At 46.4% G+C, this 18,728-nt stretch overlaps 1 protein-coding gene across 2 annotated transcripts; it reads left to right on the top strand.

Annotated features, from left to right (window-relative positions):
• The first annotated feature begins 5,135 nt into the window (after positions 1-5,135).
• Positions 5,136-17,381, top strand: Abhd4 (abhydrolase domain containing 4, N-acyl phospholipase B). Of its 2 annotated transcripts, none has more exons than XM_003474505.5 (7): positions 5,136-5,253; positions 8,683-8,771; positions 10,484-10,856; positions 11,013-11,167; positions 12,472-12,583; positions 15,143-15,329; positions 15,986-17,381. In XM_003474505.5, exons 1-7 carry the CDS (start codon positions 5,192-5,194, stop codon positions 16,073-16,075), a joined length of 1,068 nt encoding a protein of 355 aa, XP_003474553.1. In that variant the 5' UTR covers positions 5,136-5,191; the 3' UTR covers positions 16,076-17,381. The 2 variants fall into 2 exon arrangements, with proteins under 2 accessions (XP_003474553.1, XP_005005711.1); XM_005005654.3 differs by having other exon boundaries at positions 5,203-5,362.
• Positions 17,382-18,728: the final 1,347 nt, after the last annotated feature.

Raw genomic sequence — 18,728 nt, 5'->3', positions numbered from 1 at the left:
TTTATATCCATAATGTTGAGTAAGAGTGCAAGCTCTAGAGTCAGACAGACTTGTGCTATATTTGATTATATTGTTGACTAGTTGCTTAATCAAAACAGGTTATTTAGTCTGACAATTTTATTTTCTTTTTCTATAAAGTGAAAATAATACCTGAATTATTGGAATGCTGTGAGGATTAAATGAGATAGTATTAAGCACTTTACATAATGGTCGACACCCAGTAAATATTTGATGTTTGGTCATTGGTCATCATGAGTCATGATAATTAACTATATCTGCTGATAGAATTGTGGCATGGCTGAAAAGATAAGAAGTATGAAATATAAATGACCTTTATTTTAAGAATGCGGGGAGAGACCCCCTGACCCTCCAGTGTCTCCGGGGGCTGGCATTCTCTCCATCCAACATGTGGAGTGGGGGCATTACATGTGGCTTAGGTTTGAGGTGGAGCCTACGGGGCATTAGTGATGCATAGGTAGTCCGTTGGTATTCATTTCACACCACAGGTAAATTCCTAGGGGCGGGGAAGATGGAGCCCCTTGGTTCTGCCTCCAAGGCTTTACTGGCTACCGAGTCCCAACTGGGCCAAAATCCTTTCATCTTCTTTCTCTGTTTCTCAGAACAATTAGAAGTTGACCAAACTACAGGGCCCACAATATTTTAAACACAAAAAAGATGGCACTAAAGGACTACAAATCAGATGGCTCTTAAGAGTGCAAATCAAGTTTATAAATTGAAACAGAAGTCAGAGTAGACTTGTCCTTAGAGGGATTCAAGGAGATCCCTCTAAAAAAAGAGATAGGGACCTCAACTCAGCCCACTCAGAAGGTTCTTGTCTCACAACACACCCCAAAATAATTTCATACTGCCTCAGTATAAGGCATAATGTACATTTATTAGGCAGAGTTAGAAAGTAAAGGAGGGGGCTGGGGATTTAGCTCGGAGGCATAAGCGCCTGCCTTGCAAGTGTGAGGTCATGAGTTCAATCCTAGGTACCAAAAAAAAAAAAGAAGGAAAGAAAGTAAAGGAGAATATGAAAGAGACTCCAGCTTGGATCTCTACCTTGCATGGGGCACGCTGTGATGGGGTGACTCAGACTGGCCCGCCCACAAAAGCATGAGATCAGCTTTTAAGAGTTAGCTGGGCACCGGGGTGAGGCTGGGGGAATATAGCTTAGCAGCACAGTCAAGCACAAGGTCCTGAGTTTCATTACTGATGTGAAAAAAAAAAAAAAAAAGGATTAGCTGCATTAGGACATGGTGCGGTCTGTCTGTTTCACAGTTTGGGTGTCCATGGTTCTACGGGATTCATTGCGGCTTGACAGTCAATTTGGATTGTATCCAAGATGATTTTCCTTGTTCAGGAGGGAGGACTGCCTCAGTGTTTGTCAAGGAACAATTGCTCCTGCTGGAGGGGAGGTGATCTTATCATTGGGTGGCTGGTCTGCAAAGGTCTGCTTTTCTAGAATCCTTGAAGGTTTGAAGACTTCTGGGCATTACTTGAACGAGTTTGCAACTGGGAAAAATGGCAACTGAGTATCTTGAAAACCTTGAAAATTACCCTTATCTTAATACCTCAGTCTTGAAAAAGCATGAGGCACACCAGGTAACATTTAGCACTAATAACCTTCTGAATGATTGGCATGCCTACCTGCAGAGCTGAGCATGAATCTCACCCACAGTTTTAAGATAATAAGGGAGACAAAAAAAAATTGCGTTTCCTTGTCTCCTTTCTACCTGTCCTTATTTCTTCTATCTCAAGCCTTAGAGGTTTCATTATTAAAACACTCGACATCATAAAACAGTGAAAAGGTTCAAGGGCTCCTCCCATAAGGGCAAAATCCATTATATTAATCATATTTCCCCATAATAAGAAATTACATTATTTACTAAAAGAAACACAAATTCAAGATGGGTGTGGTGATGCACCCCTGTAATCTAGCATTCAGCAGGCTGAGGTAGGAGGGTTACCTGGAGTTCAAGACCAGCCTGAACTACATAGCATACTCTGTCGAGAGAGAAAGAGAGGCAAAGACAAAGACAGAGACAAATCCTCCAAACTGAGCAGCAAAAGTCATGTAACAGTCTACCTCTTCAACTTCAGCCTCAGTTAAACCAAAATTCCCTTCATGTTTCCAAACAAATAGATAAAACAGACTATTACTTTCAGAAGGAAAATTTTAAGGGACGTAGGATTGCAAGCAGTACGAAATCAGATTCTGAAAGTATCAAGTTTCTGATGCAAGTCCAGGACAAGCAGCAGATACCTTCAGTGAGCCTAACACTTCATCCTTTCACTCCCTGAGGGAAGGGGACAATTTACAGTCAGTTTTGTTTCATCTCCCTCCCTTATAAAAATCCCCGCCACCAAAGAGAATCTATCATATCGTCCTTTCCAAGGGTAGTATTTAATCCTTGGAAAGTAGTTAGTGGTCATTAATAACAAAGTGCACTGCTGCTCTCCCTACAACAGGAAGCTGAAATCATCGGTGCCTGGGCAACACTGCCCTGTCCGGGAGTTTTCTGTGATGATGAGTGTCTCTGTGCTCTCCGGCATAATCACAGCTGAACATATGAGGCTGCTGAGTGCTGGTCTAGAGTGACCAAAGCCATTTTGATTATTTTAATTTAAAACTAAAGTAGGCACATATGGACAGAGCAAATCCAGAGCTATTTCACTTAGTTCTATATTTAATCTAGGAGTCATACCTAGTTCATAGCCATACCTAGTTCATAGTTCATTCAAAAGGCAATGACACTTGTTTGAAACCAAAGAGCAGTCTATCGTGGCCAGGCTGGAATATTAGTTTATCAGCTCCACCTGCCTTTGGAATGTTTAATGATAACATAGAGGCTCAGGAAAAAGAGTTGTGGAATTAGTTTCCACCTATAATGGCTGTATTAATACTTTTTTTTTTTTTTGCCTTTTTCCTTTTTATTGGTAACGGGGATCGAACTCAACGACTGCCTGCTTACAAGGCAGGCGCTTATGCCGCTGAGCTAAATCCCCAGCCCCTGTACTAATACTTTAATTACACATCTAATTACACATATGGAAGATAGGATGTATATTTTCACATTTGTCTATCATGCATCCTGTCTTAAAGAAGGGAGAAAAGACACCATACATTTTCTCCCCAGAAGCCTATCTGGGCAGTGAGAGTTCCTTCTGCTGTGTATAATTCTAACAGATCCAGTCAACCCCTGTTATCCCAGCTCTGTGGACATCTCAGAGGATCTATTAACTTTAATTTAAAAAGGCAAATTCTGTGTATTCCAGTTTCCTGCTTCCAAGTACACAGTACTTTAAAGCTAATTTGACACACACAGAAACAAAATACAAATGATTCCCTGTACTGCCTTCATGATTCGAGCTGTGGAGAGTTCAATACCAGTTCTAGCTTTACTTCAAAAATTTCAGCTCAAAAAGTTCTCCATCTTACTGGTTTTCAGGAAGGTGGGAGATTGTATTGTCCTCGAGTGAGATAGCCTGGAATTTCCTCTGTGACACAATTTAAAATATAACTCCCAAAGCCCATGGCATTTAATATATTATTTTATAGGTAACTTTCTTCTTCAGTAGACTTTTGCTTGTGTTGTTTTGTTTTGTTTTGAGATGGGGTTTCACTGTGGAGTTCATGCTGGCCTTGAATTCACTTTATATTCCAGGCTGGCCTCGAATTTATAGTGATCCCCTGCCTCAGTCTCCCAAGTGCTGGGATCATAGGCATGCACAACCATGCCTGGGCTGTAGACTTTGCATTTACTAGTAGTGGCATAGGCCTATGATCCCAGCACTGAGGAGGCTGATGCAGGAGGATTGTCATGAGCTGAGGCCAACCTGGGCTACCTAATGAGTTCAAGGCCAGCCTGAACTCTATAGCAAGATCCTGTCTCAAAATAAAGAAATAAATCAAAGTTGCCAGCTCTACAAAAGTAGTAACAATCTGGAACCATGCACAGCAAATAGAAAGTCTCTGTACACTTGGAGAGCAGATTATTTGTTTCCTTTTGTTAATCCTGTTCTTAGTGTCTAATGTAATGCTTGGCTTTGAATAATAATAGCAAGTAACATTTTAGTAGGAAAGTCTACTAAATGTCTATTTGAATTAACTTAGTTAACTCTTACAAGACATAAATCAGAGGAAGAAATTAGAGACACAAAATAACTGGCTCAGCTGAGCACAATGGATACACAGCCAAGCCAACAGGGACCTAAAACCAGACTTCTGACCCCTGCACGTATGCTCCTAATTACTGAGTCTCAGTAAACCCCAAGTAACTGTAGCCAACTTGCGGATCTGACTCTTCTGCTGAAGGCCCTGATGAATTCTCCACATCTCCCACACGCGCACACCCACAAACCTAATGCAGACCAAGCCGCAGAGGTTGGTGTGGCTACTGTCCCTACTCTCAGCAGGTGCGGGGTCCTCCAGACAGGAGAGGCCTGGGCGCAGAGGCGCAGTTTCTCTGATAACTAAGCTGGGGCCGAACTCATCTCCAGAACAGAGGAAAGCCCATCCTGGCAGGTTGTAAAAGAATAAAATTACAGGACTCTCAGTTAGGTCTCAAATATTTGCAGGAGACATACTTTTTTTTTTTTTTTTTAACATAGTCTTAAAAAATTTCTTTACTCTGAAGTTTAAATGTAACTAGGCATTCTGGTTTTGTTTTGTGTTTTGTTTTTGTTTCTGAAACCTGGCCCCCAGGCCCTTTGTGAGAAGCAACCAGTGAAGTCTCCACAAACCTCTGAAGCATCTTATGATATGGAACTCCCAAGGGGTGTGCTTCTCGGAAGGCAGTTATAGAGGAAGCCCAGAGAGAGTGTGAGCTTTTCAATTACGAGAGAAGGGAGAACTGAAGGCGCTCCCGGAAAGGACTTCGATTTTTAGCACTACCTGCCTTCCTCACTGTCCCCCAAATCTTGCTAGGATCGCTGTCCTCTTTTGTGACGCTCCTCTCTCCCTATTTACCACCCCCACCCCACCCCACCCCTTCCCCCCACCCGCTTTCATCTCTGCTTGGAGCTCGCACAACCAGAACAGACCCCCACCCCCACACTCCACCCCTCCTCTCCCCCCTCCCCTCCCCTCCCCCTCCCCCCCAGCCCGGGAGCCCCGCCCCCTAGCAGGCCACGCCCCCTCGCTACCCGAGACTTTCTGGGTCAGCTGGTGCTGGCGTCAGGCGGAGGGATGGGCTGGCTCAGCTCGACCCTGCAGGGCTTGTTTACTATGGCTGATGATCTGGAGCAGCAGTGAGTTAATCCCGTCTTTCTCTCTCTCTGTCTCTCTCTGGGCCGCGATCCCGGGACTGTCTGTGGCTGAGGAACAGTGTTAGACACCTTCCCACCTTTCCTGTCTCAGGTCGGCTACACCAGGAAGGGCTGGGGCTTGCGTTTTCCTGCTTTGCTTTTGCCAGAAGAGGCGGCTGGCAGCGCCTGGGAGCGAGCGGTGGTGGATGAGCTTCGCCTGCAGCTCAGTGATTCTGACTTTTTCCACTTAGTCTTCTCCGTTGCCCCTCAGTTGGTGCTAACGCGCGAGAGCTCCCCAAACGCAAGGTCGTGGGACGCGCGTGCGGGGGGCTGCAGCGGGCGGTAGTCCGGACGCCCCAGGACCGACCTCAGCGGACCCCGTGAAAACTGCGGGTCCTGGCCCGGCCCCGGGGAGGCGGGGGAAGGAGGGAGAGGTCTCCACTGCGCTGGATCGTGTGGAGTGATGGGCATACAAGTTTCTTCAGCTCTTGCCTGCCATGACATGTTGCTGTTTGCACCCCTAATCGATAATGCTTTTAGTCTCACATCCTTAACCCAGTGGTTTCCACAGTTTTGTTAGATTTGCTGGTTTTATTTTGTTTTGTTTTTAACCAAGGGCGTCAGGTTTGGGATGCCACCTGTAGGTGGTGTGACTAGCAAATTGCGGTCTGACAGCAAGGAAAAGTTGTTTCCAGAATGACTCAGCGCCAGGCCATGCCTTGGGTTTCACCGGTGCAAGGCCTTTTCTGGACCTTTTGGATCTGTAGAATTGATAGTCCAGGAGAACAAATTAGCTTGATGACATTAATAAATCGCTTCCTTAGGCTGGAAGGTCCTGTCCAGGAGGGCGTTGCTAAGATAGTTTTTCCAAGTGAAAATTAACAATGTTTTCAAAGACTTAGAGAAATAGATTATTAGAGCTGGAAGAGATACAAGTCATTCAGCCCTGATATACAAATAAAGAAACTCAGGCTGTTGACTTTGAAAGGTTTGCCCAAGATCATAGAAGCCCTAGACAGTGAGCTTCTCTCCACTTTTGGCTTTACTCCCACCAGGCTGAGTTCATGGCTAGGGTGCTTCTCTGATCCTTATCTCAAAGTTTCCCACATCTGCACTTAACCTCTCCAATGGTACTGAGCAGATACAATGTATCAGGAGCCACTTCTGCTACTTTACCTGTTATATTTTTGGAAGAAAGTCAAAGTGAGACACTTCTCATAAATACCTGCTGAACACCTGTGGTGCCTTTCCAGGGGATGGCATTTCTTATGAGCTCTGTTTTGGACAATGTGAGGCCCAGGTGTTGTGACCTAACCTGTCACCCTCTCCCTGATGTGAAAGGCTTATCTCTTGAGAGAAAAAATTCTGTGGGCCTGGTCTTCATGCTTCAAGCCAACAAGGAATTCCAGTAAACTATTTAAAAAATTATAGGATCTGACTAGGATTACGTTGGTTAAGCCTGATAGCTCTCATCTGGCTAAAACCATTGATGTACTACTATTCCCGAGTTTTTCTTTCAGACTGCAAACATTTTTCAAGAGTTTCTATTTGAGGGGCTGGGGATTTAGCTCAGCGGCATAAGCACCTGCCTTGCAAGCAGGCAGTCGTGAGTTCAATCCCCGGTACCGATAACAAGGAAAAAGACCAAAAAAAAAAAAAAAAAGTTTCTATTTGCAAGACAGTGGGAATAGAGGTAGCTTATATTTAGCTGAGGGAAAGAATATTTCCTGGGAGTTTATCTTGTGCTAGGCACTATTCTGTGTGATTTAGCTATATTAACTAATGCTTGTAACAGTCTGATCACATGTGGTAGTGCACACCTGCAATCTGAGCTCTCAAAGGCTGAAGCAGGAGGATCACAAGTTAGAACCTCACCTGCATACCTCAGCAAGACCCTGTCTCAAAATAACACTTAGAAAAAGGGGTAGAGGGGTAGCTCAGTGCAAAGGCCTTGGAGTCATTTCCCAGTATCACAAAATAAAATAAAGCAAAATAAAACCCCCATGAAATAGATACTCTCTTTTTAAATGATGAAAAAACTGACAAAGACTTTCTGGTAAGTGGCAGCGCTGGATTAGAACTCTAGCCTCCAACTTTGGATCACTTCTTCCTTCAGAAAACAGAGAGACAAGTGCCAGCATGGTCGTATACTCTGAATGTTCATTTTTTGGTCTTGAAATACAAGTTGGAAGAACCCAGGAAGAGAAACTGAGAAACCTGGATTTGAGATTTGGCTTCTAGTTCTGTTCCTTTTCCTAACTTTTAGTACGATCTCTCTTGTGGTGTTGCAGTCAGTAAAACAAAGAGACTGGATTTCCAAAGAAACATCCTCCTTAAAATTCTAAGGGCCAAATGATTCATCAAGATGCCCACTGAGTACTGAAGGGTTTTCACAGAAAGGGTAATGGTTCCCTCACAAAATCATACTGATAGCGCTGATGTTCATGGGCCCTTCCTGTAGCTGTTGGTGTGTGTCCTGAACTCCTTTTACTAAGGCAGAGTTCAAGAAAAGAGAAATAATATGTGTGATGGGAAAGAAAGAATGAAAACTGCTGAGCGTCTAATTTGTGGTCGGCATCTGACAAGGTTCTTACAAATCTACACACAAAGATGCGTTAACAGGCCAGCGCCAGTGAGAGTGCAGGACTACAATTGAGATCCTGGGATGTTTTTCACTTTTTAATTTCAAAGATGGTACTTTTAATCACTACTCTGTAATGACTTAAAGGTACTGGATTTGAAAGAGAAAGTAGGATGAATTAGCTTGTCTGTTTCACAGTGTTCTACATGGGATAAGGGCATGGGCCAGCTCTTTACTCACTTTACAATCTGGAAAACAAGGCCAGAGGTAATCTGTGTCCTACCAAGGAATGATAGCAGGACTTGAACCTAGGTCTCCCTCCTCCAGCCTCTTACCTGCCTCGTCTGCTTCTTTAGGGTGGGGCTTAGTGATTACCCGAGAATGTGTTTGGGCACTGACACATGCTCCGTACTTCTAGAGGTGTGGAGGAGGGCCAGGAGCACAGGTAGCATGGGAATCTTTCTGTATCACCTTGAAGGAACAGCTCGCCTGGGGATGGCAAGGGATAACTGAACTGTTAGTTACAAGTTGCTTTCTCTCCCTTCCTGATTTTCTTCAACACAAATAAGATAACCAATAACAAAAGAGAGTTGAATGCGATAATGAGTGTGAAAGAGCGTTGTAAACGATATACACACAGCTGAGTGTGCTGAGTGGCAGGGTGTGAGCAACCATTTACCTGGGAAGCGGATCAGTCTATCAGGCAGGGATGGCACTGCCCACTGCCTTCGTGGGCAGCTCTCCCGAGGCTGGGAAACACCCTGTACCCAGATAACTCTGCTAACTCTCAGCAAGGCCGAAAAGCAACCTTTCCAGTGTTGCCAATAAGTATCTGTGTCTCCCTGTCCCAGGCCTCAAGGCTGGCTGAGCAGCTGGCTGCCCGCGTGGCGTCCCACTTCCATGTCTCAGCTGAAGAATGTGGAAGCCAGGATCCTCCAGTGTAAGTAGAAGGAACAGTTTGTCCTGTCTTCCAGAAAGGTTGTGGGATCTGCCCGGAGCTGGTTACACCAAGCCCACTGATTCCTGTGTGGGAGGAGGAGATGTCAGTGATTAGAGGGATTCACACAAGACACCAAATTCCTCTGTCAGCTTCTCCCCAGCTGTGCCCATTCCTGCCACATCCTACAACTTTATGCAAACCCTCTCCATAGTATTATGCGCTAATACACATTCATAGACACATACATATATGCATGCTGCCTGTCTCCCCATCCTGTTCCACTGTCTTCCTTCTCTTCCTCTGTTTCCTAAACACACAAGCACCTCTTAATTCGCCATCTTCGTACCCAAGGGCCAGAAGCCTATACTCTCTAGCATGGAGGTTTCCTGTGCTCTATTGAGCTAAGGCCACCACCTATCTCAGCTAGTCCCAGTTTGGGACCAGTTGTCATGGTCAGTGTTGCGCTGGGACAGGCATCCCGAGAACAGCAGTAGATACTGGCTCAAAAGAACCCAGGCCACTTCCCCGGGGCTGCTGCACGGAGTCACTATGGCCATAGCAGCAGAGCAGACACTGCCCCGCCTCAGCATCTGTGAGCAGTAAGCCCAGGACTCAGCACAGCCCCATCACCCTCCCCGCTGGCTGGAGCACAGTTCTGCCCACTTGTCAGGTCATAAGCACACACCACTTCAAGAGCAGTGGACACAAAAGCTCAACTCAGTGGTGTTTCTGTCACCCTGGGCCCCAAGGGAGTGTGGCACACAGCCTCAAGGAATAAGATGGCTCCTCTGATACCTATAATCTACATAGTCCACGTATTATGCTTGGATTTAAATTCTTTAGGGTATGTGTTGCAAAAGGAAAAAAAAATCGGAGTAATTAAATGAGTTAGGAAGACTAAGACTACTGGAATAAGAGCAAGAGCTCAGGCTCAATTCTGAATCCTCCAAAGACAAGAGGGAATTTTTTTTTTTTTTTTGTCTTTTTTTTTTTTTTTTGAGATGGGATCTCGCTATGCAGTTCAGGCTGGCCTTGAGCTCACTTTGTAGCCCAAGCAGGTCTCGAACTCACAACAGTCCTCCCACCTCAGCCACCTCAGTGCTGGGATTACAGGGGTGAGCCACTACGCCCGGCAACAAGTGGAAATTTAAAACTGAAAAGAAGGCCAAGTGTGGTGGTGTGTGCCTGTAATCCCAGCACTCAGAAGGCTGAGGCAAGATCACCATGAGTTGGGATACATAGTGAGCTCAAAGCAACCTGAACTGCATAGCAAGACTCCAATTGAAGAGGTCACTGGATAGAAAATAATTAAGAAGAGGTATCAAGGATGGGGAGTTCTTACTAAGCTGACTTAATAGGTTTCATTATGAATGAAAGAAAAGGACTTAGACATAAAAGGTAGGGAATAAAGACTTTAATCACATATAAAGGGTAAGGAGATTCTTGGAACCCTGTCTTAGTAGAATTCTTGCTAAGACTAAGCTAGGCAGGCTGAAGACAGGTGGAGGCCTAGTCAAGAAGAGATCTCAGAACACCTTCCTTAAAGTTTGGTCTTTCTCAGCGGTCAGAGGGTTTAGGGAAGGAAGAGCTAAGGGAGTTGGGAAGGGCTGAGAAATGGAGAGAAAAACCTCGAGGACAGGCAGAGTCCAGGCAGAGTGGCTTTTGCCATCAGGAAGTAGTGTTGATTCACCATGGTGTTCTCTCCTTTCCAGGTCTTCAGAACAAGTTCCTGGCCCGATATGTGTCCCTCCCAAACCAGAACAAGATCTGGACGGTGACTGTGAGCCCCGAGCAAAAGGACCGCACCCCACTCGTGATGGTGCATGGCTTTGGGGGTGGTGTGGGGCTCTGGATCCTCAACATGGATTCGCTGAGTGCCCGCCGCACGCTGCACACCTTCGATCTGCTCGGCTTTGGGAGAAGCTCAAGGCCAACCTTCCCAAGGGACGCAGAGGGTGCCGAGGATGAGTTTGTGACCTCAATAGAAACGTGGCGGGAGTCTATGGGGATCCCCAGTATGATCCTTCTGGGGCACAGTTTGGGAGGATTCCTGGCCACTTCTTACTCTATCAAGTATCCTGAAAGGTAATGAAAAGCCACCCCTCTCCTTAGTGACCTGATTCCTTGCCTTGCTGAGTATTTTCAGTATTCATTTCCAATAGTTCTCTCCCTTCCAAGAAATTTAAGGGCAATGGTACAGTCACTCAAATAAATGTGTTCCTTTCTCTTCCCATAATGTAGAGTTAAGCACCTTATCCTGGTGGACCCATGGGGCTTTCCACTGCGACCGACAGACCCCAGTGAGATCCGTGCACCTCCAACCTGGGTCAAGGCTGTGGCATCTATTCTGGGGCGTTCCAATCCTCTGGCTGTTCTTCGAGTAGCTGGGCCCTGGGGTGAGTATCCTGTGGATTAATTCACACCTTCAACCAGGGCGGTCCCATTTAACCAGTCCCCACTGCATGTGTTTCCCTATCATCCTCACTTACTCTCATCAGCAGTGGGACTGACCTTGCATGGTTACTTTAAGCCATTAATCTGACTCAGACTTCTTTGAGATTTCAGAAGGTTGTTTTTCTTCCCTTTCATCTGCATGGAAAAAGTTTTCTTATGCAAGGAACAGATGAGAAAAACAACTACCCAGTGCTTTGGCACACTCTCCAGAGAAAGGAAGGGATTATGGGGTATCCTGCTGCATGGGAGTCTGTATGGCAGCCCGTTAATGATTCAGGTGCAGTGACTAACCCTGGAACCCAAACCATAACTCCCCAGCACCTGTGGCAGGGAGGGATCAGTGATCCCTCTGAACCATGCCTTGCTCCAGACAAGATCACATCTTAATCTACTTTGTGCCCCCTAGCACTAAGGCGTTGTCAGCAGATTCTGTGAGTACAAGAGAGAGAAGGAGGTGGAGGTAGAGAGCCAGCCATGGAGAGTAGCTCCAGCCTTCTGCCCTCACACTGTCTATACCTTTCTCTCTGGAGAGCTTTTCCTCTGAAGAAATAAACAGTGGATTTCCTTTTTGGAAGATTGGTGACCCATGTCTTGTACTGATGTTTTATGTTTATAAAGTAATGTTCAGTAGTCAGTTTCTATAAGTTAATCACTAAGGATCAACCTTGGCACACTTCCCTTCACAGAGGACCAGAAGAAAGAAGATGAGATATTGACCAGTAGGACCAATACTCACGTCTGTTGTATCATAAAGGTGAAAGGAACAGACTGTTTAACAGGGTGCCCTGAGCCTGAGATGCCAGTGTTATTAAGGTCACCTCTCCACATATTCTGAAAATGAGAGGACTCTTGGGATGTGCTCCGGTTTTATCTGCTACCTTCAGAAGATTAAAAAGCCAGAAGGGTCCCAGGAAGAAAGAGAACATAGCTCAGACTGTGAAAAAAATCTCAACTATAGATTCTTATGGAGCTTGTGATCCTTGTAGAAAAAGACTCTAGAACTTCACTGAGCTGAGAATAACCGGGTTTCTCAGGAATGTTAGACTGTCGCTGTGTAAATTCTTTGGTAACCCACCAAAGGTATCTGGAGCTTCCCAATAGACATCTGCATTCTTTGTGCCACTGTAATGTCAAATGCATAAAGCAATAAACCTGTAACCTTTGGTTACAGTTGTTTAAAAAGACACTGTAGGAATCTCGTCCCTTCTATGGTCCAAACTGGCTCCTTGTTTTCATCCTCTCCCAGGGCCTGGCCTGGTGCAGCGCTTCCGGCCAGACTTCAAGCGCAAGTTTGCAGACTTCTTCGAAGATGATACAATATCTGAGTATATCTACCACTGTAATGCACAGAATCCCAGGTGAGGACGGCTCCCAGCGTAGCCTGCGGGGGCCCCTGGGAGATAAAACTCCAGCTACAGAGTGCTGTGCCTGGTTTCTCTTCCCCACAAAGCACTAAAGTCTGGGGAACACAGGTACCAGCAGGCTTGACCATTTCCAGAGAGATCCCCATGGTTGGGCACATTAGGGATGTAAAAGATAATGGATTAATTTCCACATGCCTTTGGCCTCTAGAGGAAGGACTGCCCTTTTCCTTAGAGATAGGCAGCTGGCCTGATGGATAAGAGTCTGGAAAACATTTTAAAAGTTCTTTTTTTTTTAAATGAAAAAATTGCATAATCCTGGTATTTTTTTTAAAGGCAAAGAGGGAGGAGATGAAGTCTGCTGTCCCTGACTTCCAGTTCTCAAATTTCTCCATAATTTTCAGTCTACAGTGTCACGTGACCTGGCACAAAGCCTTTGCACACATACACAATACATGCACAGAATGCATCCCTATAGAGAGAACTGTTGAGTGAAAGAGTGTGCATTTAATTTATTTTTTGGATGGGAAATCAAACTCAGGACCTTGTGCTTGCTAGGCAGGCGCTTATGCCCTGAGCTATATTCCTGGCCCCATTTCATTTCATTCACTTAGAAGTTGTTTACCATTTTGGAATTGAAATTCTTTCACTTCTTTTGGAGGTGTAGGGGTACCTGTCTCTACTCATACAGCAGACCCCGCAGCTCCCCACCCTGCAGTCACAGCAATGTTAACAACCAGGGCAGAGCCAAGGGAGTAATCTTTAATCTTCTCCTACAGCAGTGGCTGTTAGTGCCTGATACCATGAAGCCACATTGGTGACACCACCTCTGTATAGGCCTCACCCTGAGCTGCTGGGGGGCATCTCAGAAGCAGGGCCACTGTCCCATCTCTTTCCAGGCTGCCCAAATCACCTCTTGTGAGCCCAAAGCTGTCCGGATGGTAGGAATTTCCCTTTCAGTGGCACCATCAGTGTTAGCCACAAATCCAAGGAGCTCTGGGAAGGTGGAGCTGTCTAGCCAGTATGTCACATGAGCTCAGCAGCGGGGTGGGGGGTCCCCTGCTAGGCAGCATTGTAGAAACTCAGCCCAGAGTCAAATCAGGTACCCTGAGCTTCCCACTCTTGGCTCCTCTCTGCTTCTGCAGGCTCAGGGCTAGTCTCTCAGGCCCAACTCTGGACCTGCTTCTGTACAGTGACCTCCCAGCCACAGAGTCTATCATCTAACAACTTGTGCTAGGAGGAAGCAACAATGACATCAGGATACCCAGCTCCCTCACTCCTCAAACACTATCACCCTATTTTATAACTCCTTGAGTTACTGTGCTGGTAACTAACAAGTTCAAGAAATTCTATAATCAATCCTATGGAAAATGTGAACTTTGGCTTAGGAAAATGTTTGGGTTATGTACTTCACTTCACCTAAACTTTGTGGCTTTGTATATATTTTCATTCTCCTAATCATGGCCTAATAAGTAAGTTTAATTCTCTCCAATTTGTAGAAGAGAAAAATATGTTCTGTTCAGTTACATGACATCCTGAAAAAAACATCCAGCCTTGGAATTCGTATTTATCTGACTCCAAAGTCCATAATTTATCTGTCTTTTTTTTTTTTTTTTTGTCTTTTTCTTTTTTATCAGTACCGGGGATCGAACTCACGACTACCTGCTTGTAAGGCAGGCACTTATGCCACTGAGCTAAATCTCCAGCCCCTACACTGTGATGTCTTAAGGAAACATTTTGCATTTCTAGTAGCCTGAGCAGAGTTCATCCCAGGGATGCTAAAAAGACTCAGTATATAACTACACTAACCAGGCCATGGCTAGAGAGTAGCAGTGCCCCAGCATCCCCACCTCCCACAAAGGTGCAGACAAGCCCAGGAAGCTGGTGCCTGCCTCAGCCCACAGACACCTCATGCTATGGCCTAAGTTAGCTCCACTGAAGGAAATGACCAGGCTGTAAAGTAGAGCAGATTGACATTTGTTGCTTCTCCCTTAACACAAAATATTCAGTCCTCATACAACTCCTCCTACTTCCAGAGACCCAGAAGAGACCCTTTTTACTGTTCCAGTACTTGTTGTTCAGGGTTGACCTCCGGTGAATTCTGCCTCATTGCTCTCTCAAACTGAGTCCCTCGTCTGAGTGCCTCATAGCTGTCTGTAAGACTTTTGTAAGCCTCAGAAACTTTTAAGTTAAATGTTCAGTTAGATGGTTAGTCATTTAATACCCAATCTTCCTATGTGAGCTCAGGAGGCAGGGACCTCATCTGTCCTCTACAAGTGTCCCCTCACTCAGCCCAAGATAAATATTTATTGAATAAAGAGCAACACATTCTCTTCTTGGGTTATTCTCAGTGCCATGGGCCTTTCCAGTTGTGACCTCTGGAAATCCAGTCACCTGCTAATCTTACCACATTGGATGAGCCTTGTGCTGGGCTTTGAGATCAGGAATTCAAAGATAACTAATACGCTGCCCCAGCCCCCCAAAAGACCAGGAAGTCAACACATTCTGCGTCAGGGTTATTCTGTTAATTGCCATTCCCTGTTTTGTTTCTGGCAGTGGTGAAACGGCATTCAAGGCCATGATGGAGTCCTTTGGCTGGGCCCGGCGCCCCATGTTGGAGCGGATTCACTTAATTCGAAAAGATGTGCCCATCACCATGATCTACGGGGCCAACACCTGGATTGACACCAGCACAGGAAAAAAGGTGAAAATGCAGCGGCCGGATTCCTACGTCCGAGACTTGGTACGTAGGCACACCCAGTTGGTGGGAGTTGGGCAAGAAATGCTGTGGGGTGAATGCCAGTCTGTCATTCTGGGGGTAGAGAAGAGGGATCAGAGTCCAAGGAAAAGAGGAATGAAAGATTGAAATAGGGTAGTGGATTTGAAAGGTTTTGCTCGCTCTATTATATCATAGGTAGGGGCTGAGGCAGGTTCTTGCCCAACAGTCAGGCATATGCTGCCTCTCCAGCCCTGTCCCTGGTTTTTCTACCCAAAACCAGGGCCGTGAACATTAGAGGCCACCATGAAGATGTCTCCTCATACTCTGCTTTTCCTTTAGTCTTATTCATCGTACCCTCTCCCTCATTTGCCAATAAGCATGGTTAAGTAGGCTGGGTGCCACCCTCAGGCCTTGGGTTACTGATGAACGGAGGAGATCAGAGCGGGGCTGACACAGAAGGGAAGATACAGGAAAAGGCTAAGAGGAAGTGGAATGGGATATTGAAATCCATTGGCTCCCAAAAGAAAGTCCCAAGATGCAAAAGAAAGAAGGAGCATTGTTTCTGATAAGAGCTGGTGGGTGGCAGGTGAGCAAGGCGAAGGAGAGGAGGAGGAACGGTGGGATTGCATTCTAGTACCTAGGATAAAGCACCATCCTATGCACGGATCCTCTTTCTGCAGGAAATTGAGGGTGCATCCCACCATGTCTATGCGGACCAACCACATATCTTCAACGCCGTGGTAGAAGAGATCTGTGACTCAGTTGACTGAGCTGCCCTCACCAGAGGAGAAGGAGAAAGTCAGAGAGTCGCTTTCGCCTCCCTGTCTGCTTAGTCCCCCCATCTCTGTCCTTTCCTCACCAACTAACATGTGCCAGCCAGGCAGAGTCTTGGGCTGTCCCAAGATAGGACCATAGTCAAAAAGAGCACTCTTGATCCCATGCTAAGGGCTGGAGACAGAAGCCACGGAGGCCTTGAGCTCCCCACTATGGGGAAGAACATAAAGGGTTGCCACTGCCACCCCATTCTCTCCAGGCCATGAGGTACCAGATGGTGACTGTGAAGGGACAACACTGAGCCACGCTGCATCCTTTCTCTGGAATGTTTGTTGAGTAGGTTCCATGCAAGAGCATCTTTCTTCTCCTTCACTCCCATCCTGTGCTGGCTCCATCCATGGACTAATTAAGATCAGTTCCCACTTAACTGCCAAGAGCAGGTCCGGAGCTCCATTCACTTACAGAGTCCTTTCCATGACCTCAGAGGTCACATCCAAGCCCTCACTGACAAATGAGGCAAAAGGCCAAGGCAGACATGGGTGACACAGCCCACTGTGGTTCTGGGTCTGCTGGAACCTAGTACGCATTGCACACTTGATTTGCTGCGGTTCAAGCCAGGCACCATTGCAGTGGGGCTGGTCCTGCTCACTGGCCGAGTTTACACCTATGCCTGCCCTGTCCTAGCCGCAATATACAGGAATACTGTTGTCCTGCCCTGGGTCTTGCTCCTGGCTGCTTAAGCTGGGATTACTCAAGTACTTCCTTCCTTGCCCCATCCTCCTACCCATGGGAGGCCTCTTAGCTTTCCTCTGTGCCTTGGGCCCTGAAGCCCCACGTGTAGTATAAATAAAGTAAATGTGGTTCCTGGTAGAGGGGAGAAAGGCCCTTAAACCCCAGGGCCATGTCTGGATTCACCGTGCCCACTGGTATCTGCAGTATTTTTTTACCTACATCCAGAGCTGGCCTATCAAGAGCCCCTTCTCCAGTGGGGAGCCCCAAGCCAGCCCCAGCCTGTCCCCATAGGATGGTTCTCACTGCCTGACCCTTGATCCCTGCCATGGTCTCCAGCTCATCCCGCCCCTGAATTACCTGTCATCCCTCTCCCAGGAACTCACTCCAGGTGCTGCTCCTAGGTCTGGGCAGTAGGCTGGGCCTGGCCCCAGAAGCAGGGCGGCTCCTGCCTGCTCCTCACTTTTGTAAAGCCAACCCTTTTACCAGAGTAGTGTTAACTCCTGGTGCTTTTACTACTGGTCCAGCTGTCTTGGGCTCCTTTTCTATATTAATAAAGAAATGAGTTTAAAACTGCTGCTGCTGATAATCATATCGCATCCAAGAGTGCTTGTGGCACTGACTTCACAGGTATCCATGTGGTACCTGAATCAGAGGTGAGCTCTGAGAGGTCCCTAATTACACATCACTGCCTCTTCCAGTTAGTGCCCATGTGCCCTCCAGACCAGCATGGATCCCTGGCCAACCTCTGGTAATGCAAGAGGAGTCGATCCAGAGGATGGATGGTTCTTCCCCCATTCACAGGGGAGCCGCGTGCTCCTCACTGCTCAGCTGATGTGCTAAGTTCAGTGGGCCTGTTCTCAGAGTAACTCCTCTCCCTCTGGATCTCAGCTTAAATCTTCCCCTGTTTCCTCAGATTAGACTTGGACCCCATATTGTGTGTCTCTGAAGTACACCTTACTGCCCTTTTTGTAAAATTTGTAAACTTAGGATTACTTATTTAATGACCCATCTTTCCTCCCTCAATATAAACTACATAAGGCCAAGGAGTTCATAAATAAATGTTTGATTTGATCAATCCAAAGGAAGTGAGATATGTATACCAAGTGTTCAGCTCCTTACTGATGCCTGTTCTGCTGGCTGGGTTCACTTAGGCCAAGAATTCCAGTTTTAAGGAGCATGTCATGTTGCAAATACCAAAAGCAAATGAACAAAGAATGGATAGACCGAACCCCTCCTAGGATAACTACAAAGCTCTAATCCACCTGAGGACTCTGTCTTATCTCCCAATATGGAAAGAGGAAAGGTTGTTAGAGTTTAATATGTTCCAAGCACTAGGTATAATAATAAAGTCCGGCCCCTGCCTTTGTGAGAAGTTCCAGTCTACTTGGAGAGACACAGATTGTTAAATAAACCAGGTGTGGTGATGCATGCCTGTAATTCCAGCACTCAGGAGGCTGAGGCAAGATAATCAATGTAAGTTCAAGGCCAGCCTGCACTACATACTTAGACCCTGTCTCAAAAAAAAAATTTGCAGCTGAAATGTGCTGGCCAGGAGAGGCTGGGAAAGCCCTGAGGGTGAGCAGGTGAAGTGAGGAAAAGGACCTCTGGAGAGGACAGCAACTGACCATGAGAGCCCCTTAGGGAAAGCAGCTCTGGGCCAATCTGGGGAGGACAGTAGGGACCAGTTCAGGCTGCCCCTCTGTCCACATGAAGAGTGTGCTCATCCTAAAAAGCGATGGAGAGAACTGAGCAACAGTTGGAGTGAGACAGAGTGAGACAGACTGAGACTGAAGCAGCCACCCCGGCTGTGCTGGCCCATAGCTTGGGGGAACAGGATCTCCCTGAAGGAGCACTTTGAGGCCACTACTGCACTCCCAACCAGAGAGGCTGGTAGTTTGCACCTGACTGGTGGCTGGT

This window comes from Cavia porcellus, unplaced genomic scaffold (genome assembly GCF_034190915.1).
Source record: "Cavia porcellus strain 051 isolate PalLab524CR breed Dunkin Hartley unplaced genomic scaffold, mCavPor4.1 scaffold_26, whole genome shotgun sequence".
Classification (NCBI taxonomy): Eukaryota; Metazoa; Chordata; class Mammalia; order Rodentia; family Caviidae; genus Cavia; species Cavia porcellus.
Note: the sequence above shows the minus strand (reverse complement) of the source record. Positions and strands in the feature narration are given on the sequence as shown.